Source organism: Typha latifolia, chromosome 3 (assembly GCF_019914945.1).
Source record: "Typha latifolia isolate L0001 chromosome 3, TyphaL0001v2, whole genome shotgun sequence".
Classification (NCBI taxonomy): Eukaryota; Viridiplantae; Streptophyta; class Magnoliopsida; order Poales; family Typhaceae; genus Typha; species Typha latifolia.
Genome location: NC_133088.1, coordinates 5,427,409 through 5,451,746, shown reverse-complemented (window position 1 = coordinate 5,451,746; position 24,338 = coordinate 5,427,409). Strand labels below are relative to the sequence as shown.

The 24,338-nt window shown below is 36.7% G+C and overlaps 3 protein-coding genes across 4 annotated transcripts; all 3 read left to right on the top strand.

Moving 5' to 3' along the window:
• The first annotated feature begins 251 nt into the window (after nt 1-251).
• LOC140784690 (protein GRAVITROPIC IN THE LIGHT 1-like) lies at nt 252-7,662 on the top strand. 2 transcript variants are annotated; one of them, XM_073132214.1, is made up of 3 exons: nt 252-644; nt 1,098-1,164; nt 6,041-7,662. In XM_073132214.1, exon 3 carries the CDS (start codon nt 6,105-6,107, stop codon nt 7,368-7,370), a length of 1,266 nt encoding a protein of 421 aa, XP_072988315.1. In that variant the 5' UTR covers nt 252-644; nt 1,098-1,164; nt 6,041-6,104; the 3' UTR covers nt 7,371-7,662. The 2 variants fall into 2 exon arrangements, with proteins under 2 accessions (XP_072988315.1, XP_072988314.1); XM_073132213.1 differs by having other exon boundaries at nt 1,098-1,172.
• Nucleotides 7,663-12,152: 4,490 nt separating this feature from the next.
• Nucleotides 12,153-13,083, top strand: LOC140785101 (pectinesterase inhibitor 9-like). The gene has a single exon (XM_073132832.1). It carries the CDS (start codon nt 12,200-12,202, stop codon nt 12,800-12,802), a length of 603 nt encoding a protein of 200 aa, XP_072988933.1. The 5' UTR covers nt 12,153-12,199; the 3' UTR covers nt 12,803-13,083.
• A 5,202-nt stretch (nt 13,084-18,285) lies between these two features.
• LOC140783296 (UNC93-like protein 1) lies at nt 18,286-20,277 on the top strand. The gene is made up of 2 exons (XM_073130130.1): nt 18,286-19,630; nt 19,832-20,277. The coding sequence occupies exons 1-2, from the start codon at nt 18,444-18,446 to the stop codon at nt 20,067-20,069; spliced, it is 1,425 nt and encodes a 474-aa protein (XP_072986231.1). The 5' UTR covers nt 18,286-18,443; the 3' UTR covers nt 20,070-20,277.
• Nucleotides 20,278-24,338: the final 4,061 nt, after the last annotated feature.

The window sequence follows — 24,338 nt, the reverse complement described above, 5'->3', positions numbered from 1 at the left end:
CTCAACTTGCTATGTATCGCATTTTAGAAAGGGAAAATAATAGGTTAGATTAACTCTGAACCAGGCTGCTATTTGATTCGAATCAGACTGAACACGAGTATAAATTTGCTATCCATTCAGATATAGGTAGAAGTTTAGAGAAAAAGCCTAGACCCATATTCAAGTACGATTTTGTGTAAATTAGTCGGATCTGGATGTCAAATATCCGTTAACCCGATTATATATAAACAACTAAACCACTACCTACTCTCATTTCACGATTTCACAAAACCTAACATCAGCCGTCGCCCCCTATTTCCCTCTTCGCTTTCTCCCTTTCCTTGCCGCTTCCCTCTACCACCACCTCTTCCTCTCCCATCGCCGCCACCCACTAGCACCGCCAGCGTTCCATCTTCGTCCCCTCCATCGCCCGCTGCCTTCGTCACCTCCACGAACCACCCATCTCCTCCCCTTCTGCCCACCGCAGCCGCGACACCGAGCTCCAGCATCTTCAACGTCGGCGGTACTCTTCGCTTTCGAAGCCTTCCTCCGGCGTTAATCTCTACCTACTTCTCCTCGGCTTCCCCGCTGTCCTCCTCTTCTTCTCCCACAGCCAGATCGCCGAAGTCGATCGCCTTTCCGGCTCCACCGACGCGTATTTCCAGGTACTAATTCGCTTACTTTGATCAGCCCCTCCTTTCCTAGTTACTGTTGAAGTGGTCCTCTGAGTTCTAGGGTTAACATCAATGTGGTCTGTTGGTGTTTCTTTTGTTATGATCTGGTTTACTCTTCATTTGAGTGAGTGGTTAATCTTGCCTAATTTGTTTTCTGAATTATTGACTTCAGAGATCACTGCAGGTTTAAGGTTTGCTCATTTATTTTGTGGATCATTTTCAACATTGACTAATGCTCCATAAACGGTGCGAAATGGACTGCATTTGGTTTGAAAAGGATAATATAATGCATCTTCTTGGCCAAATAATGAACTGGGCCATGAGTTGTTGATATTGTACTCTTCTATTATAGTATCTGCGACCTTTGCTAACTAGGATAAAATTATCCTTTTCTATAGCAACATATATACTGAACTCTGGTTTTGTCTTTTTATATATTTTCAGGTGTCACAAGAGCAACTGCGGCATTCATTTGCTATGGTTATCATGGTTGTGTGAAGCCCATCTCTAAGTATGCAGGTTTTTTTTTTCCTCTTCTGCTATATTTTCTGTGAGAAGTTTGTTATTTATTTGTGGAATGGACATAAAACAGTGGCAAAATGATATATATCATGTTTCTCTGTACTCAAGTTAATGCAAATCTCTTATTTTTGGTACATATATATATATATATACTTAGTATATAATTTGTTAAAATAGATCACAGCCTAACATTTATTCTCTTGTATCTAAGCTAGTAAGGTGTGAAAGAGAGCTTCCATGATGCCTTCGTCATACCTGTAATTATTAAAACATCAATTAGTAGACAGATAACATCAATTAGTGCATACTAAATGATTTCTTCTCGTTTTGGTTCAGATTTATAGAACTGAGAGGAGTTGGTATTGCAATTTTTCTAGTGTTTTGTTCTATTTCATAGTTCTGTTTAATTGCAATTAATCTTATTTTTCTTTTAACAGCACACTTGGATAATCCTCTTGTATTGTTTGTATTACTTTTAGTATATCATATCATTTTTAACCTGCAAATTTAGTTAATTAGCATGCTCTTTTGAAAGGGAAGCAAAATGTTAAGAAGTGTTTCATGCATGTTAGCAAGGTATTTGATTGACTATTATTTTTATTTTTTAGATTATGTCATGTCCCTTTTGTTTCAATCAATATCTAATTTATATTGAAATATCCGATCTATACCGTATCTATTTAAAATCCGGTCTATATTTAAATCTATATTCGGAGCAAAAATATGGATCTGGATGTGGATTGACCACTACTCAAACTATATCCGATCTGTTTTCACCATGGTAGTAGTTTTCTAATTATCAATTAGGTTACTTTACAAAGGATAAACCTTCATTAGGTAAGACATTATATTTCTTTAATTTTACCTATAAGTGATGAATATTTTGCAGTTAATTTTAATATATTAGGGATCATAATCTGTGCGCTGAAGTCAATTGTCTCCAAACTGGTCGTGGGTCAATGTTGATCCCAACTAGAGTACTACAAGGGAGTTGAGGTAAACTTTAGGTTCATACAACTATAACTTATTCTGGATATCAGTTAATAAGAATAGCTTACAGTGCAATAGGACTGTTGTCTAATAAACCGGTCAGGAAATTATAAGGACTCTGTACATCTGGTGTTTATGCATATGTTTCACTAACTTGACCATTGGATCTCATTCATAGCTGGTATTTGTTTACTTTTCTTTTTCCCAAATATGTCATCTTATACTCTTATTCTGTATGTGTAAACTTTTCTTGAATTTTCTTTTAGGCCTTTCCTTTTCTTCTTTCTTATATTTCTTTTGCTTTGCAGATTTTGCATATTGCCCAAAACTTGAGGGTATTTATTTTTCTTGTGAATTAAACTTGATCTGTTGGACAGTTGGACACTAGCAAATATCAACTGTTGGTTCATATACTCTTTCTCTTTACAATTCATTACTTGTAAAGAAGCTCTTAATAAGTAGCTAATACTAATAAAACAAACCTGGATCATACTTGCTAGACTTTTTCTGCAAACTAAGTCTATTTTTCAAACTTACTGGAGGAATAGTGTCTCTAAATTTTTAGAAGAAGCGGTTGAACTGCCTTTGTTGAAAGCTAATTGCTTTCAAGGTTAGCGATTCTTCACGTGGCATTATTAGTGTAGTTCTGAAATTGTAACCTATGCATAAAAAAACGTTGACTTTGACGGCAATTTGCTTTCACCCAACAGTTTAACTTATTCCTTTAAAAAGTTTGGAAACTCACCTATTCCTTCAGTGAATTTTGAAAATAGACTTAAGCTGAAAGAAGTCATTTGTTAAGTCCCATATTGGATTAGACTAGCCTAGCCCTGCTGATCAGAGCATTTGCATCCTTTCCTGGGAGTTAATTATTAAAGCTTACATTCATTTATCTTTAGCATCAGAACTATCATTTTCCTTTTATGCAGTTAGCCCTGCAAGTCTCTTGTTGGACAAGGTTAATATCCATATCAAAAATTGTGCAACCATTAGCATATTTTAATGTAACAATTATCACTTTCAGTGTTTTTAAAGGTGGCCATGGTGGTTTTAGGTGGGTTTGTTTGTCTATGCTTCATATGGCGGTTTTAGGTGGGTTACTTTGTCTATGCTTCAGATGGCGGTTTTAGGTGGGCTACTTTCAGTGTTTTTAAAGGCGGCCATGATGCAAGTCTTTTGTTCCATTTCTGCTTCATATGGTTCATTATGTCTTGTGGGTTTCTTTGTCCATGCTGATAGGTTTTAGCCTTTTAGGTGCACCTACCATGCAGTTGGGTGTTGTAGCACTTAGGGAACCTGCTTGCGACTGAGCACATTATAGGTAATTATGAAGTTAGGCATGGATTGTTGTGCATGGAAGGAAGAGAGGCTAATTATTCACTTTGATAATTTTTTTTCTTCTGCTTTTGCATTGCTATAACTTTTATTTTGATGATTCATCATATAATTGTTGATGTACAGATTTCTTGCATTAGCTTACTTAAAACTTAAATGATCTTTGAGACGTTAAAAGTCATATTATAAACTTAAAATAGGCTCTCTTTATGTAACTTATTCTTTATCGTAGTAGCTTTTGTAATTTTCTTACATATTCACATATACTCACAAAACTATATATATATATATATATATATATATAGAAAGATAAAATTCTAGATATTTTTTTTTACCAATTACAAGGACACATACATATATGGTATCTTGTAGTCGACATCCATAGTGAGCCTTTTATAACATTGTGAACTCATATTACTTGCAAATTAGTTATGACTCATAACTGAACTATTAATATAAGAAAATGAAGGTTTAGTATATTGTAAACATAATCCTTATTCTGTCTCCTTTTCCTATGACCTCCAGTTTAATTTCTTTCAAAATTATTAAGTTTTCTAGTTTAAAGTCCATCAAATGCTGTGAATAGTTATCTTTTATAAGGGTTGCATGTGAACATATATGATAAACTTAAGTATCAACCATTGCTGTCCATAGGCACACCTTTTAGCTCGTTGACTTCAGAAACAATTTTTTTTATTCTAGAATATAATTTCTTATTCTAAAATAACAATTGAACATCTCACTCTAGAACATAAATACTATTCATCAAAATTATATTTTACACTACACACTAACTTAATTGCTAATTTACCTTTGATATCTATCCTATCAACTTATTTTATATCAAATCAAAGGGTATTCATGGTAATTTCATAAAAAATAAGACATTGTTTCACCTTTTTCTTTATTTTATATTACATCAAATATAATTATTACATTCTTATTTCAGTTATTTTAGGATACAAGTAAACATAATACTAGTTATTCCTAAAGTAAAGATTTTATTTGGAAATAACAAAGAGGAATACCTATTCTAGAATTGACCTTATTCTTAAAGTAAACGAGGTCTTAGAGTACAGATAATTTATGATAGTTTTATGAATTGCCTCACATTTTATCATTTGCTTGTAGAAAGGAGTTGGAACTAACTTGTCTGACTTCCTCTAAATCATATGATATTTCTAATTTTTTTACCAAATCCATTTTCTCTCCGGATAAGGGAGAGCCGATTTCCCAACTTTAGTTCCCATTTACATGTAAAGCATGTGACCAATAAGTTTCTAAGATATATTTTATTTCAAATTTTTTCCTACATGTATATCTCCTAAAATCTATTATTTACATGTATCTCTCTAAAATTAATATTTTTTAATTTTTTTTAAACCCTTGGTTTTTCGCATGGATACCTTTTATTTTTTCCCTAAATACCCTTCAAACCTAACTAGTCATTAGAAATTCATCAATTTGACTGAAAAGGACTTAAATACTCTTACTTTTATTTTTACAAATTCATTTTAATTAATGGTATTTATATCTTTTATATTTTAATTACTAAAGATTTTAACTTATATTTGTTAATAATTAGCCTAAAGGGTATGTATGTAAAAAACCATGACTTTTAAAGGATATACACACAAATGCAAAATTTAAAAGGGTATGCATATAGGTAAAAAACTTTAGAGGGGTATAGTTGCATATTGCAAACAATTTTTTTCTGTATTAAGTTCTATTTTTTTTTTAATTTTTCTCAACCAAACAATAGGAAGTAAAAGATCCATAGTTCCAATCTCTTGCTCTCTCTTACCAAACATTAGGAAGTGATAAGTGTTTGTTAGAAAGTAAGTTTTCTAGAAACTTCCATTTCTTACCGACAACCAAACATGCCCTAAGTCTCTCTCTCTAGTACTGTATAAAGCCTTTGACTTAAGATATAATACTCTCCTGTACCTTTCTGTCTATGAACAGCAAGGGTAAAGCTTCTACTGAAAGAACTTCGAGTGCTTGAAAGACTGAACTTTTAGCCAGGTGGTTGGAAGATTGAATATCCTTGAACTCTCAACATTCTATGAGTAAGAATGAAATTAAGCAAATCTGCTGCGTATCTTTGAGTCCACTAAATACCCTTGACATATCTTGAAACTTGTTAATAGAAGGCAACTTTGTTGGGGAAGGAGAAGATACTAGATGGGTTGGCAATCTAATTATACTGTAGTCAAGGACAGAACCTTTTCATTCTTTAGATTTTTAGGATTTAAATGAGTAAAGAAACACTTTAGAAGATTAACTACAAAGTGAAACATTTGAGAAGCTATATACATATATATATAAACCTACATTAATTAAGGGTTATATTTCTATGTTCTGTACAATTTGATTAATTTTAGAAAACCTAAATAAATTGGAAAGGCAATTGTCTGGGTGTATCTTTGGAAGGTTGAAAAAGTCATGATTTTTACAGCTCCTATGTTGTGATGCTTTTGTGCTGGCACTATTCATTTGTAATTGTTATTGCACTGTTTGACTAATGAAAAATTATACAGGTTAATGTTGGTTAGTCTTTGTCTGAAGAAAGCTGGTACAGCTGCTACTTCAGCATAGTAAGCTATGCTAGGAACAGGACCTAAGGAGACACAAAACTATGATAATAATAATCAAAAAGTTTATCCTCAACCAATGGATGAGAATGTAAACCAGAATAAAGATTCTATGGAGGATCTGGTATCAAAGATATTCAACAACATCTCTTCTCTGAAAGCAGCATATGTTCAGCTCCAGGATGCTCACACTCCATACGACCCAGAAAAGATTCAAGCTGCTGATAAGCTTGTTATAGAGGAGCTCATGAGACTTTCTGAACTCAAGCATTCCTATAGGGACAAAAACCCCAAGGCCATATCAGCATCACCTCAGGATTCACGCCTAGTTGTGGAAATCCAAGAGCAGCAAAGTTTGTTAAGAACATATGAGGTCATGGTAAATAAGTTCCAATCCCAGATTCAGACTAGGGACTCTGAGATTACCCAGTTGCAGCAGCAAATTCAAGAATCTAACCAGAGAAAGTTGAAGCTCGAGAAGAAACTGAAGCAGAGGGGTCTGCTTTCCAAGGAATCAGAGGGCTTTGAAGAAGAAAACTTTTTCTCAATTGAGTTGACCCCAAATTTATTCACTTCTACCGTAGATATAGCATATAAGTCAATACATGATTTCTCCAAGCCATTGATTAACATGATGAAAGCAGCAAGGTGGGATCTTGATGCTGCTGCTAATGCAATTGAACCAACAGTAGTTTATGCAAGAAGGGCTCACAAAAAATATGCTTTTGAGTCTCACATTTGCCAGAAAATGTTCATTGGGTTCCAGGAAGAAAGTTTCTCTGTTAAGGCAGGCAATGTTTCTGTTTCGAAGGAGGGTTCCTTCCATCAATTTCTTGCAGTAAGAGCCATGGACCCATTGGACGTATTGAGCCAAAATCCAGATTCCATTTTTGGAAAATTTTGCAGAAGCAAATATTTATCTGTTGTGCACCCAAAGATGGAGGTATCTTTTTTTGGTAATATGGATCAAAGGAATTATGTTATGAGTGGAGGACATCCAAGGACGCCTTTCTACCAGGCATTCCTTAAATTGGCCAAATCAATATGGCTGCTACACAGACTCGCATTTTCCTTTGACCCAAAAGTTAAGGTTTTTCAGGTGAGAAAAGGGAGCGAATACTCTGAGGTTTATATGGAAAGTGTTGTTAAAGATATCATTCCAGGCGAGGGGGCTCAGAGACCTACAGTTGGGTTTATGGTGATGCCAGGATTTATGATCGGTAGCAGTGTTATTCAGTCCCAGGTGTACCTTTCAGGTGTGAAATCTGCTGGATAATGGTTAAAATCTTATATGAGAGATCTTTTGAGATGGAAAGCTTGCTATCTTTTGTGGAGATTAAGAATCTAATCATTTGATGAGGACCATTTGCATATATAAGGCATGGTGTAAGTTGTGGGGTTGAATTTGGAAGCTGAGAGACCTTACATTAGTAAAAAGTATGTTATGATGAAAACAAACACAATATTGTTGTTGTAGATATGAGTAAATTGCTGTATTAGTTTCTTGTTATGTATCAGAACAGTGAATCTGTTTGATGAGTAAAATTTACCTATGATTGGAATGAGCATTACTCTGCCACTCTTACTGCGGTTGTTACTCTGGAATGCCCAGCACTCAGCAGTACTTGAATATTTCTTGTGGACAGTTTCGTTCTTTATCACCCGTTTTTTTTTTTTTGGGTGAATACTTGATTTTACTCTGTCAAAGATCGTTTTGTACTTGATCTGATTAGATTGCTTCCAGGCCTGTGAAACGTTAAAGAGCAAGCTGTGCTGGTAGGCTGCTATAAATGAGCTTCCATTCTTGTTTGACTGAACAAATTAAATAGAGATCCCATCTATCGATGGAAGACATGTATGCCATATTGCCATGTGTTGATCATAGATTGCTCAAAGAGATCTAGACTTCAATTACTTTTCATGTTTAAATTATGATAGATGGGGAAAAGAAATTGATGCTTCCAGTCATAAGCAGGTGACTATTTCAAGTATTACTCTGATTATAGAATACCACCCATCTCAAAGCAACTAGAATTAGGGTTGCCAATATTATTCGAGCTGGCTCGAGTTCGGCCTACTAAGGCTCGATCAAGCTCGATCAACTTAGCTAGTTTAGATTCTCTAGAATTTGACTTCGAGATGAGTTGGCTCGATCAAGCTCAGCTCAATTAATATATTTAATATTATATATATATATATATATATATATATATATATATATATATATTAGGAATCTTTAGACGAAAATCTAATTGCCCATAATATTAGTCTCTAAAATTTGTAATTTCTAATTTTGTAAAGGAAAGTCCATAGGAAAGAATAATTTATCAACATCTAAGAATTACAAATGCAGTCCGATACAAAGAAGAGAAGATTGAGCGATGACACTTAAACACAAGCCCCACACTTGGTTTACAATAGACAACATTACAAATAGAATAAAACGTCAAACTCAAAAATACAAGAAAATAACAAAATGAAGCATGATCCTAATAGATTCACAAAAGTAAAAAGCCTCGAGTCAACCTGAGATTTCATTGTGATCAAGCAATCCAAAAAAGGCCATGTGAAATATTAAATGCTGGATGATCGAGGATCACCAACCTATAACAACATAGAGAGCCCTACAGAATAAAGCTCCCACAAAAGGCGCAATGCCTCAATCGGAATAATGGTGGAGGATAAGTGAGAGATAGAGCATGGCGCGATAAAGATGAGGAGGGGAGGCAACAAGACACTAACGAACATAAGCTACAATTATCCACAAATAAGCAAGGAATGAGGGGAAGCCCAAAGTAAACCAAATTGACCCCAAGATTAAAGCGAGACAAACTACCCCTAAGTCATCATCGCCATAAATCTTGGCATGACTAGAGCACAAGCCCAAGGTAAAACTCTAACCATACACTAAGGTACATGATGGTCTAAAAGGGGTTTGATGGGCCGCCAATAGGAGATGATCTAACGGAGACCAACAAAAACATCAAAACTTCAAGAGAGAAGGGTGACATTGTGGATAAGGAATTGCTAGATGTTTCGCTAGAGTCGACAAACTCCTTGAAGATGGTGGCAGAGAAGGCAACGGCAATAATCAGGGCTAAGTTCACCAACGATGTGGGTAGCTACGAAAGCAAAGAGGGGAGGAGGGTGGAGGTTGAATTGGATGACTATAGAGAATGAGAGGAGGTTAAAAAGTAGAACAACTAGAAAAGAACGAAGAAGAAGAAGAAAAGAAAAGAAGGGAGAGAGAAGAGGAGGAAAGAGAGAAAAGAAGAGAGGGAGACGAGCCAAAAAAACAGCGACGATAAGCAAAAAAATACTCTCTAGAAGAGAAAAAAAAATACAGTTGAAACCCTAGTAGAGCTAAGGCTAGCCGCAAAGGAAAGCTAAAGTCATGAAACTTTTGTTTCAACTTATAGATTGTTGAATCAAGCTTAATTTAAACTTCAATCACGCCTAAATTAACAAGCTTGATTCAATTCAAGTTTGATCTACACTTGAGCTCGACTCAAACTCAAAATTGGCTCAAATAGTAAGTGTATCAATTCAAGTTTGATTCTAAAACGACGGTTAAAATTAATCTCGATCAAACTAAGCACGATTACACCCCCTAACTAGAATGAACAAGTTGATGAAGAATACTTCCAAGACTTGCCTCTAGCTGCATTACCGGTGGGGACGAAAGATATAAATAGTTTCGTACATCGATCTTAGCCTTTAATTTGTAGGTTAGGCTTCCAGAATTCAGGCATAAATTTGGGTTGTTGGCTCTTAAACTAGAAAAATTGGCATCCCCCCTAAAACCTCAACCAGTGACGGCCAACAATTTGCCAGCAAAACGACATACAACTCCATGTGTTCATGCCCAACCCAAGGGCTACATCTGGCTCCACTCCTCCTCAGATTATTCTCCATTATTTTAACCTTAGACTCACCACTCTCGTGAGTCTTCTAGAGTATTCTTCTTTTTCAAATAACACCCTACATTTTAATCATTTTATTTAAACTTTGTAATTCCCTTTTATTAGCGTTTAGATACCGTTTTGTTAAATAGTAGTTTGTTTAGGCTAATGTAGGATGTGATACGAAAATGATTGACAAAAAGGAGAAGTTGTATTGCAAATAGCTGAAAGAGAGGGTGCTATTTGAAAAAAAAAACAGATCACTACAATTAGTACCATAGTCGGTCGATCAGACAGCCAATGAAGAAACGCCAGCATAATGTGTGCTTGAAAAAAAAAGGGGGAAATTTGTATATAACTAACTATCTTTTAACGAAATTATATATTATAACGTACATTTATACTATTTATAAATTGCACAAAAAATATCATGGTGTTAATTTTATTAATTAAATTTAATTAAATATTTTAGTTAAATTAATTATACTAAGAAAATTATGAAAATATTCTCAACCAAGTCATATTAAGAATATTTTAATTATTTTAGAATAAAAATATTTTAGTTATTTAAAAATAAAATATCTCTATTAACAAAAAAATAGGATATTCAACACCTAATTCTGCTGTTAACTGGCTCGCTAAGTACTCTAGGATAACTGCATTGTCTTTTTTGTGGAATAGCTTAGATGTGTGTGAGTTTACATCCATATTATGTCTTAACGATGCCGATAGCTTACTCCAGCAAGACAAGACAGCAGAGTGTAATCATTTTGGGGCGTCTTGCCTTCTCGATTTAATATAATTTTAATATAAAAAATTAGGATATTATACGCAAATTTCTCAAAAAAAAATCCAAATAATTTTTTTCCCCGCTTCCGGTGTCGGTAGCAGTAGACGAAATAGTTGCCGAGTATATAGTTCACACGATTAACTCGTCATATTTAAAAGGCCCACCTAATTTTCGCATCGGAAATAGTCAATTAAGAGCACTTCACCAACTTAAGACCATTTTTAATTTCGTGTTCTTTAATTATCTCATCAACCATGCAATTACACTACACTAAGTAGAAAAATAACTTGAGAGAGAGAGAGAGAGAGAGAGAGCTCTTGGCCATGAAGCTAATGATGATGATTTGACGTGAATGGTACGAAGCAATCCATGCAAATTAATTGTTAATTACATTTGCAGTGCTCAACGGCTGCTTATGAATGGTGGCGTCTCTTCGGCAGTCACGTAGGAGAGATTGAAAGCTTCGAATGAGTCAAAATCACAATGTATCCAATAAAAAAAGAGAGAAAATAATTTTATTATATGCTTGTTGTCAGTGAAAACTTTGGAACTTCACAATTATTAATTACTACATTACTCACCAGAGTGGCTCATTGGCCATTGGAATCTTCTAATCATTTTATTAGTTAAAATTAATTAAAATTAGTTAATAAAAATTTAATTTTTTTAATTTTATAATAGTGAATTGCCATTTGAATCACAATTATATATTTTAAACCTTTTAAAATTTTATATAATGTGACCTAATATTACAGTAGAGTAAGAAAATTCTTTCTTATATGAGAAAAATAATAACCAATAAATATTTCACACTCAGAATTTTGAAAAGAAATTAGGTGCATTTGTTAACTATAACAACTATTTGTTAAGCATGTTATATTTAAAATTATAAAATAAATTTTAATAGTATTTTTTTTATTAATTATGAAATCTCATACCATACAAAAGAAGCTAACTATTCCTCAAGAAATGGATCACAACAAGTCTAAATCACTCGCATATAATTTTGATAAAAATCTGACAAATATCCGCACTGTGCTATAGTGGTGACTTAAATACACTATTTTTTTATTTATAAAAGTGGATATGACAAGTAAAAGAATAAATAAATCAAATAAAACAATATATAACTAGTAATTTCATAGCCTAAGAAATTACCGCAGATATTAATGTGTCTTTATGCCAAAACCCTAAGCCCTAAACATCAGCAGTGAGCTAGAGTGACCCAAAATATCATTATTCAAGCAAGCAAGTCATCAATGATTGGCCCCACCATTAATCAATTACACATACTTGCTTCCCATGCCAAACCCACGTGTCCCCACTCCTCCTCATCCCCTTTATAAAAATCCCCCCAATTCCCCTAAACCCACTTCACTAATCACCACTACTGAAGGTAAAGGAAATTACCAAATGGCAGCCTCTCCTCCTCTTTCACTCCCACTCCTCATTCTCTCCTTTTGGCTCTGCTCCACCGCCGCCTCCGCCTCCGCCTCCCCCGCCGCCTTCATCCGCAGCTCCTGCGGTGCCACCCGGTACCCCCACCTCTGCGAGCGTTGCCTCATGGGCTACGCCCCCTCCCTCCGCCGCAGCAGCCCGCGGCAGCTCGCCCACCTCGCCCTCACTGTCAGCGCCGACCGCGCCCGGTCCGCCTCCGCTTTCGTGGGTAGGATGGCCGCCGTCCCCGGTCCGGGTCCGAGGCCAGTCCGGTCCAGGGAGGCCGGGGCGGTCCGGGATTGCGTCGAGACGATGCGCGACAGCGTGGACCGTCTGAGGAGCTCCGTCCGGGAGATGGGGCGGATGGGGCGGGCGAGGAGCCTGAGGTTCCAGTGGGCCCTCAGCAACGTCCAGACGTGGGTCAGCGGGGCCCTCACCGACGAGACCACCTGCCTCGACGGGCTCTCGCGGGGCGTCAGCCCGGCGGTGCGGTCGGCGATCAGGGGGAAGGTGGTGGAGGTGGCCCAGGTCACCAGTAATGCCTTGGCGCTCGTTAACCGGATCGGCCAGCGCAACTGATGAACGGCCGGCCCGGCCACGGTGTGGTTATGTATGTTTTGTATATTTAATCTTAGGTCAAGTTTTGATGCGAACTATTTTTTTCCTTGTTTTTATTAAAAAATAGGTCATCAGCACAAAATATGTACTTAATCCCTCGTTCTAAACTTGTTTATCTGAGTAATGAGTAGAGTTGGCGTCTTAGATTGTAGATTATGCTGTGTGTTAAGTTTACCAAGAAATTTTGGACTGTAATACTATCCTTCTCTTGTTTATTATTATTATTATTTACACTTTTAATACCTGAATGTTTATTATTCCGCATATGAATTTTATTTTAACACCTTGAAAATATTTTGAGTTAATAGAATAACAAATATTTTGTTATTTTTAGAAATGAAAATTATTTACATACTTCTCATCTGACCCCAAAACCTATTTTTTTATATTAATTTTTGTTTTAATCTAAACAATTTATTAGCATTTATAGCTACTTTAATTCATCTTATATAGTAACTAAATGTCAATAAAATTTAAAGGGTAGCATATTTTTATGATATTTCAAATACAACATAATAAATTGTATAATAAGTTGTAAACGATGATAAAAATAAGTTACTTTTACTTTTTAAATATCATAATTATCATTATATTCTGTAAAATATCAGAATTGTTATTAAAAAATTTTATTCTTTTAAAATTGTCATTTTATTATTAATAAAATATTAAAATTAATAAATACATATAAATAACTGAAATATCCCCTTCTTTTATTTTTAAATTTATGCTGTAAAATATTTATCAATAATTTTTACCTCACATAAAATAAGATATAGTTTGTTGTATTGTCATATTTGGTATAGTTTTTCATAATTTATATAAGAGTAAAATAGTTTATTTTGGGATCTAAATTATATTTTAATTGTAATTAGTTAGATTTTACTAAAATGGCAAATATAAAAAATTTTAAAAAATAAAAATGTCATTTATTTTGATACAGAGTTGTCTGATAATAATAATTTTTTTTAACAAAATTATAATTTATACCTTATATTTTTATTATTTATAAATCAAGTCTTACAATTTAGTAAATATTACAGAAACCTCTAAATTAACTGTACTAAAATAATTATAGAAACACTCTCAACAAAGTCCTAAACCTCCAAGGGCATTTTAGCAATTATATAAATAAGGGTATTTAGTTATATTAAAAATAATTTTTTTTACTTAACAAAATATTTTTACGATGTTAGTTCAAATTTAACTCAAGATATATTATTTTTTACATGTATTCATTAAATTTGTAAATAGTAAAAAGATGAAGTATAATTTATAATTTTATTAAAAGAAAAGTAAAGTGTTATATGCAAATTTATCTAATAATAATAAATTGAGCCGAAAGAAGCGATACCAGATGGCCGAGCACATTAATTATATTTTCCTACTCTGGACGCCGTGCAACTTTGTCTTCGTTGATCGATCTCATTCATTGCCGTAATAGTTTACACCTTTGCGTAGCATTCACACTTACCATTGCCAACGGGCAGGGGGGGAGGGATGGGGGTCCACTGCTCGACAAATCCACCGCAATCCACGGCTTGTATATATATAATATTTGTTCATTTTTCAAACGAACGAAGAGACTATGAAAGTAACGGACTAATAAAAACGGAGAGAGCTGTGCATCTTTTTGCCCAACTTTCGCACTTCTGTTCGCCCTTATCATCTCGATCTCATCTCCGAATCTGATGCTATTGATATAGAAATAAAGAAGTAATAAAGAAAGGGATGTGAAGTTTATCATATTGGTCCGTGGTCCGAGAGATAGAGAGAGAGAGAGAGAGAGAGAGAGAGAGAGAGAGAGAGAGAGAGAGAGAGAGAGAGAGAGGAATGGAAGGTCCCCCAGGCCTCTTGCAGTGGCTGTAATTAACAACCGAGTGCATGTCAAACCTACACTCTTCTCTAGTCTTCTAATGGAGTGGTACGTAAGTGATCCCCATGCAGTAGTACATACACTGTACATCACCTTACCATATGATTTGTTTACCTGGTCAGTTTCTTATTAGAAAACTTGATTTTAATAAAACACAAGATGTTTTCTATTTATTTATTTATAAGAAAGAGCTAACATTTCAGGATATGTTAAAAAAGAATAAAATCTTTGAGAGAGAGGTTGAAGCATATTCCTACTCCTCTCATCCCAGATTTTACAATTGATTGTAGTCCCTAAGATGGGCTCCTGGGCCGGTCTCCTCCATGAAAGAACTCCCGGGCTAGGCCGGGCATTAGCCGTTCATGATTTCAAGACTTCGCTAAGTATATGATATTTTACGGCGGAGGGATAGTGCTCAAATAGTTAAAAAGGTTCATATTGTATATTGTACGAGTAGTTTTGGGTTCAAAATCTAGCAACATCGATTTAAGTAGAATATCGTTAAATTCACAATTCTCTTAAATAAGTTTTTATAAATATGAGTAAAAGTGCCAGCTGAAAACATGGCTTGAAAGTAAGGAGTCAAGCCTCATTAAAATATTTTACTTGAACATAAACACAAGCTAACTCACTTAGATTTGTTCTTTCTTGATTCAACCTGAGTGCATTCATATGCTATTAGCTCCATTAACCTTATGTGCAGTATCCTATTGGCTACATTTGGCTTGAATTAATTTATATATCATGTATAGTATGGGATCATAAGAATTTTAATTTAATGGTTCAAATAATTTCTTATCTCTTAAGGATGATCTGGTTCCATCCATGGCTCATTTAAAGCTCAAGCTTAAATTAGGCTTAATTGGGCTCGGTTTGAATTCTATTGGAGTGAGCTTGCTCGGCTCATTTTTACATAATTATCATTGAATTTTTTTAAAATATTATAATTATTATTATATTATTTAAAATATTAGTTAAATCTAATTAATTATAATTTAAATCAAATTTAAATTAAATTTTTTTTTATTTTGCATTTACACTATACTTAAAAGAAAGAATACTATCTTAGTTATTTATATGTATTCCGTAACTTTAACAATAATATGTGAGAAATACTCTATCAAAATTAATCATAATAGTAATTTAAAAGAGACAAAAGATTTTAAAAATAACTATGATATTTTTACTTATTATTTATGCATCTCGGTCGCCTGCAAATGAGATAGATTTATTTCCAGTAGAATCTTAGAAGAAAACAAGAGGAATCTAATGATCAAATTACACATTTAGGCTAATCCCAGTAATTACTGAAAGTCTTCATTCATCATTGAGAAAGCGAACCTCGAAAGTTAATTTATATGTAGTTTGCCGGCCGTGGCAAGCAAGTCTTAGAAACAAACCAAGACAATGATATCTTCAGAGAACGACTGCTTGGTTGATAGCCTTCTAAAAAGATTCTTTCTAAGAGCTAAGGATTTCTTTTATTGAGAGTTGAGAGATGAGAGTTGAGAGTTGAGAGTTGAGAGTTGAGAGTTGAGAGTAAAGAGTTGAGAGTTGAGAGTTGAGAGTTGAGGGCAATAATATAGTAGTAACAAAATGATAAAAATCTAAGTTTAAATGAACAATTAAGCAAAAGAAATAGAGTTACAATATGCTCACAACATCTAAAGGCTCATAATATTACTATATTATTCATCGGCTTCTATATGTTTGAGCTTAGCTTAAGATTGAAATTGGATCAAAAATTTTATAATTAAACTCGAAATTAATTTCAATTCAAATTTGATCAGAGAAGCTCGGCTCAGATTGTAACCTAACGAATCTTCTTTCTTTGTTAAGAAAAATAAGAATTTAATGATGTTAATTGGACGCCAGAATTGACACAAGAACCTAAATGATGACCTTACCTTTATTCCCTTTTTTTATATACATAATATTGACATTAATTACTTATTTTGAGAAAGAAATCAGTCGGCCAATTAGATAGCTAATAAATGAAAATTGCATAAGAATGAACCATATTTTTTAAAGAAAGTCTGCAGATCAGATATTCATTTAGCCTTCAATGCATCAATTTTGTGTATATGTTGGCTAAATTGTCCCCAAAGCTAAAGTAGTAAGACTGTAGGATTATAATAGATAGTATTAAATTCGTTAAATATGTATTATTAATTTACTTCCTACTCTAAAAACTTAATTTATTAAATTTGTTAAAGAACTGACAACGTGAGTTAGATGAGTGCGTATTCCTTAAAGTCCTTTTCTTAAAATCCCAAGCAGAATAGCAGATCCTATTCTTGTGGAAACTGAAGGCAACGAAGAGAAAGGTAAGATGCATTGTGTCAGTTAGCCTGGGACCAACAAATGGCATCCTTTACGTTCTTTGAAACTGTCCATAGAAAGGAACAACTTAGACCAGTTTGTGATGCCAATTGGATCACAAATAATGCATGAGAAGAGCTTATTTAATTTGAAAGCCAACTTACAAAGGAAAAAAAAATTAAACAATACTAAACTAAGATGTGTATTGGATTAATAGGATTCAATCACTCGGCAAGTAAGGAAGCATTAAATTCTAGATTTTATGCTTTAAATTAATAAATGATGAAAGACAAATCCAAAATTAGAGAAAGCTTTCAAGATGGACACAAAAGGGTCATTTGAGATCAACCAATATTCCAATCCCCACTCCACCCATGAGTTGCTTTGATGGAAAATATAGAAGGTAAAATTTGATAGGTTTCAAGTCAAGCATTGCAGGTGATGGACCACAGTAAGCAATGACTTTGGAGGATGATTCTCTACTATATCTTTCCATCTTGTCTCTATTTGCTTGATTGTTTCCCTTTACTTGTGAGTTTTTCTGAGATTCCCTCAGCAAAAGATACTCCCAGGACTATGAGAACCCTTCTCATCCTAACGCCTCTATTGAGGAATATATACTCTCTCAATGCCCTGCTGACTTATTTTGTGACTGAATCTCTACTTTTTTTTTCAATTAAATTTATTGGATGAATAAGTGAGTTTGGAAACTATATCAACAATTTTCTCTCTGTGTTTCTTGATGCTGTTTAATTGTAGCATGTATATTGAAAAATCTGAACTACTAGAGCAAATCATTTTATTCAGATTCCTAAACTATTATTATTTTTCACATACACTCTCTTAATTAAAAAAAAAAAAACTATATAAAATACAGTGATAATTTAGGAGATCAAAATCATTAAGTACGAAGCTAATTAAAATCTATCAGTCTGAAATCATGCCTATTTCCCTAATTATCTATAAACAATTCTAAAGTATAAGATCCTTAAATATGAAATCCCTATCACTACACTATGCACACTCATCACTAAGATCGTTAAGAGTCAATATTGGATGAAGTTTTAGAGTACTATATATATATATAATTTGAATTTGTTATGATCTGTTCTTTATTAAATAATTGACAGTTGCACTAATCTATATAACTTTCTTAACCTATAATTAGCTCTTGTGCTCCGAATATAAAGACACGTATCGTGCGTTCTCTGTTTTTAACTACGGTTTCAGACTAATAAATGCATCCTCTAATCATAGGAAGATTGATGTATTAAAAAGGCTCCCTGGCAACCCCCTACTTCCAGCTCACAAATCCCATCCCCTACTCAGAATTCTCGGTAGAATTCCATCTCCCAATCTCTTTCCTTCGTCTCTTCTCCCCCAAGCCGCAAAACCCAACTGCAAAAAATGGGTTTGGGATCCGAAGGAGACGCGGGTAGAGATGTTGATATTGGCAATCGAGACCCGAATCAAACACCTTCTCCTTTTTCTTCTCTTCGCTATAATTCTCCATTCGTCCAAGTTTGTCTCATTGGTTTGGTCTGCTTCTGCTGCCCTGGCATGTTCAACGCCCTCTCCGGCATGGGTGGCGGTGGCCAGGTCGACCACGCCGCCGCCAACAACGCCAACACGGCCCTCTACACCACCTTCGCCGTCTTCGGCATACTTGGTGGTGGCATCTACAACCTCCTCGGGCCCCGCCTCACCCTCCTCGCCGGCTGCTCCACCTATTCACTCTACGCTGGCTCCTTCCTCTACTACAATCACTACTCCCATCAGCCATTCGTCGTCTTCTCCGGGGCCGTCCTCGGCGTCGGCGCTGGCCTCCTCTGGGCCGGCCAAGGCGCCATCATGACCTCGTACCCCCCGCCTCGCCGCAAGGGCTCCTACATCTCCCTCTTCTGGACCATCTTCAACATGGGCGGCGTCGTCGGCGGCCTCATCCCCTTCATCCTCAATTACCACCGCACCGACGCCGTGTCCGTCAACGACGGTACCTACATCGCCTTCATGTGCTTCATGGGCGCCGGCGCCCTCCTCTCCCTCTCCATCCTCCCCCCGTCCCGCGTCGTCCGCGACGACAGCACCCGCGCCACCGCCGTCGCCTACTCCGACACCCGCACCGAGGCCGTCGAGATCCTCAAGCTCTTCGCAAACTGGAAGATGCTGCTCATCGTGCCGGCGGCGTGGGCGAGCAACTTCTTCTACAGCTACCAATTCAACAATGTGAACGGTTTGCTCTTCAATCTAAGAACAAAAGGATTGAACAATGTCTTCTACTGGGGAGCACAAATGTTAGGGTCTATGGGGATTGGATACTTGCTAGATTTTAGCTTCAAGAGTAGGAGGATGAGGGGTTACTTCGGGATCGGAGTGGTGGCGGTGCTCGGAACGGCAATTTGGGCCGGCGGGCTCGCGAACCAGTTACGGTACACCGGCGGGAAGTCATTGAATGAATTGGATTTCAAGGATGGGAGAGAGTATGCAGGGCCATTTGTTCTCTACTTCAGCTATGGATTGCTTGATGCCATGTTCCAAAGTTTGTGCTACTGGGTCATCGGCGCGTTAGCCGACGATTCTGAGACGCTCAGCCGGTAATATAACCTTAGAAATTCTTGTTAAGTTTCAATTGAATTCTAGTTAGTACCATTACTACATCAGATGCTTCCTCTGCAAATCTTTGTATCAAATGTCATATGGGTATTTACATACAGGCAGTACAAATGTAAAACTAATCTGTAACTCTTCTCATATAATTGGATTTATGCTAAACTTTTGTAGTACTTTTGTGACAGGTATAGTGGATTCTACAAGGGTGTGCAGAGTGCCGGCGCAGCGGTGGCATGGCAAGTCGACACCCGAGGAACTCCTCTGTTATCACAGTTGATTGTGAACTGGTCTCTTACTACCATAAGCTATCCATTGCTAGTGGTGTTGGTGGTGTTGGCTGTGAGGGATGAGGATTCGTCTGAGGATGGAGAGAGCAAGATTGCCATGGATGAGCAAGGTAATGGGGTAGGAAAGACCGGATGAAAGCTGCCATTGTACTTTTCTCATTCCTTCTTCTCCTGTCAAAATATTAAATCTAGGAGACAATACTCTTGGATGATTGGTATAGCAGGATTTTTGGTCTTTTGGGTGTTAATAATGTACTGTTTAACTTGTTGGTTTCATCTGTCAAGCCTTGTAATTCTTCTGTTCTATTATAAAAAATGAACTACGTACAACTTCTGTTTCCAAATTGGATTTGCAACTATGCTTAAATTGAGATTGTTCATCATGTTGTTAACTACTCCAAAGCATTAAGAAACACCTACTAGGACATCTGGGTACTATTTTGTGCCTCCATAATTTGTGTCAGATCAAAAAAAAAGGGAAAAAAAATCGATCTTGTGTACTTTAAATTGATCCCCCCTCCCCCCGCCCCGACAAATATATGGAAAGCATACAGAGTTCCACAACTGCAAAGCACAAAGGCACGTAGAAGAAGAAAATGCCCATTGTAGGGTAGATTGTCGAAGTGAAAAACTACTAATAGTAGGAAATGAAATCTCTTTCAGATCTCTATAGACAATGAAATAAGACCAGAGACTTCAATGGAGTGAGCTAATTGTCATCTAAATACAAAAGAATAAAGGTGAATAAAGATGGATAAAGTTCAGAGGGTAGAAACTTACAAATGTATGGTTTATGGAACATCTAAAGTTGGAGATACGTGAAAGGATAAACTAACCTCTTTCATTTGATTTTTTTTTATGTCTTTCGGAACTGATGCAGGAAATGAACAGCTAATGACATAGTTCAGATCAGAGAGTCGTTGGTCTTTGGGTGCACTTAATGAGTCTAAATCTAGTTACGGTTAAATTTATTTGAGTTGATTTTCTATCTTTATCATTTATTCGGCTTATGTATTATCGTAAATTTGTTATTTGGGTCTGGTCTAGGATCAATTAAGGTTGCTAATGGACTTGGGGCCAAGCTCGGCCTAAAGAATATTCTGGTTTGGGCTTGGCAAAGCCTAGCTCAATCCAATTGTGGACTATTTCTGGATCTGACCCAGTTCAGATCATGTCCATATTTTTGGTGGGCTGATGGAGCATACTGTCAGCGTGAGAGTCAGATTGCAAATTTTGTTAAAATTTTGACCTTGTTATCAACATCTCAAAGTGATTTAATGATGATCTAATTTTTAGGCATTCTATCATTTTAGTTAAAAAATAGCTTTTACCTATATATATATTAGATCTACATTATCTAATAAAGATTAGAATTTTCTAGTAATTTTTTTCTTTCCATGAATTGACACTTTCCACTAATATAAACTTTTAGGAATTTGGCCATGTGAGAGAGCGTTGGCCCTAGCAGTTATTTGCTAGGGTTTGGCGATCTCCTCCCCTCTTTTTCTTCTTTGCCAAAATCTTTCCCCGTCAGTCGTCACCGACATTTTCTCCCTCCCCCTCGCCTAGCCTTAAGGCTAGGCGTAGGGAAGGAATTTTTCCTTCATCGACTATTACCAAAGTCTTCTTCCTTAAGCTTTTCTCCGCGGTTGTCACATGCATTTTCTTCCTCTCCCCTCCTTTAGCATTTCGGCTAGGCAGAGGGGAGGAGTTCTTTCCTCTGTCAGCACTTGAAAAGTCAGACGTTTTTCTCCTTCCCTTTCCCCTTCGTGTGTGTCTCCTCCGCCAATCTTCTTTAGATCTTTGTCCTCCCCTCCCGTGGCCGTTTGGCTAGGAGGAGGGGAGTCATTTTCTTCATTTTCTTCTTCTTCCTCCCTCTTTTTTCCCTCATACACCCGATGCCCTCCACTGGTAGTCTGTGTTTTCCTCCTCCCCCTCCCATCCTTGCTCTCCTCTTTCCTTCCCTCTTTTGCTCTCGGCTGCTTCGTCATCGGCATCATCAGTGCTGCCCTTCCCTAGAGCCAAAGCCCATGCGCAAGATCGCCTCCCTCCTTTAGCCATCGGAGCCTACAGTGGCCAACCTTTTTTTGCCTCACTGGACTTGACCTTCACTGATGTCATCGTCGACACCACCACTACTCTCCTCTCTCCACTAATAGACACCGCAACCTCTGTCACCGCCACCTCACTCTCCCTTCCCTCCGCTTATTGAAGCCACTAACCCTGATGTGGTTTTCCTGACACTTGATGGTCGGGATGGTCTCCCTTTTATTGAGTATTGCTTTGTCTGTTTAGGGGTTGTTGTTTTTATTTTTGTAAAGCTTGCTCATTGTGGGTTCTCTCTTTATGGGAGGTTGTCTTTGCACTGTTTGATGTTTTGGCTTAGCCAACATCATCTCTTTATTATTTTTCTATTGTAGTTCTTATTGCTAGTGTTGTAGGTTTGCATTTCAGGTCTACTATGATATTGACAAAGCCATAGGATGTTGAATCAACTTTGCATGCACTACCCTTTTAAGCTTCTTGATGCTTCTCTTTGTGGTGTTGTTGATCAAATAGGAGGCTTATTTCCAGGACTATTGTCCTATTACCTTTATTTATTTGCAAGATAGCTTCTATTATGCTAAACTTGATGCTGTGCTTTTTCGTGGTTTAGGCTGTTTGTAAGCCAAGTGAAGGACTTGTAAAAGGGTTGTCACCCTACTTTCCTTTTCTTTCGTTGTATCAAGTTGTATCTGCTAAATGGAATGAATCACTAGTCTACAAACTTTCTTTTAAAAAAATCTTTTAGAAATTTAAAATTTAAATAGAAGTGTGTCTCTCTATTGTGAGCGAATAAATCAATATATACAAACAAACTTCGATCAATCTCTAATGAGTGGTAGGTAAGAGAGCTAGAGGGATCCAAGCTTGGCCTAAATAATATTTGGGTTTAGACTTGGACAAAGTGTAAACCAATCCCTAGTTTTGGGTGTTGTCCATGTTCAAGAAGCCTAACCCGGTTTAAATCATATCCATGTTTTGGGTGGGCTTGTGGGGGCATGCTCACTATCTGTGACCCATTAGGGTCTAATACCAAATTTAGTTAGAAAATAAAAAGTTTGTGAGAGCTAGATTGCAAACTTTGTTATAATATTCATCTGAATAATAGGACGACTAATATTTTGACATATTGTGGATCTCCTCTATTCCTATTGACAAATAGTTTATCTTTGTAAATATGTATTATAGGGACACTCTTACTAAAGTTTTCTATCTATAATACCCATTAACTTTTTTTTGCCTAGTTCCCTTTTCTCATTTTTTTCCTCCCTGCATGCATGTTGACGGTGGCGTGTGTTATACTCAAACATCCCTATTCATCGATTGAAGTCTTTGCGGTCGTGGCTGGAGCCAACGTTACTTCCCTCCTCCCCTCCACCCCTGCTAGTGACTTCACCACACCTTGTGATAAGGTTTTCCCTTCTTTTTCTCTCTTTCTATTGTCATAGCCTCGACGTGTAGGGTCGTCCCATCGTCAGTGTTGTGAGGGCTTTTTTTTATCAATAATGGTGACAAGGACTAATGATCCTTGAGGTTGGCAAGTGTTTCAAGGTGATGGCCTGCGATAGGGACCCTCCCCCTCCTTCGACGAGACTTGGGTGGCCTCGATGGTGGGTGCCCTACTCAGCGCTCGAGATATCATTGTGAGCCTCATCCAGTCGCAGCAGCCCACCGCGCATTGTTGCGACGTTTAACCCCTTTTCGACATCAAGATCATCTTAATCTCGCTCTTCTCTTTTCTTGCCTTGTTGTTCATTAGCTGTTGCTCATTGGAGCCTGTTTTGGGGCCTTTATGGCGACAATCTCGACCCTTCTCCTCTCCCAAGTGGTGGTCTGATAGTGGTTGGCCATCGGTGAGTTCCCTTCCCTTGCGGTGGTGTGCACAAGAGAGGGAAGGAGGATTGACCTCCTCCCTTCTAGCTAAATGCGAGCTTGATTGGGCTAGGCTAGTGCATGTGCTAGGCTGTCGAGATCGAGCCCTATTTTGGGCTAGTCGAGCTGGCCTAGCCTGAGCTCATGTGGTTGGGCTGGCTTAGCTAGGCTCAAGCAAGAGCTCCTCGTTCATTCAAATCATCCTCGATTACTCCTAAGGACTAAGGTCAAAGTAATCACAAAACAAAGTGGGCGCAACCAATCCGAAGGTTGAGTTGGGCTTTTTTTCTATTCTTTTTTTTAATATTAGTATGCGGGTTTTGACTTGGTATTTTATCGCAGACCTTCGCAGGACCAACGTTCATTTCGTTATATACTAGGATTAGAGTGGAACAACTCGCTATTAGGGAAGGCTTAGCATTCCTAAGCAAGTGGACTATCTTTTTTTGCTACTATTGCTTGATGTGATGTGTTAATCTATATCTAAAAT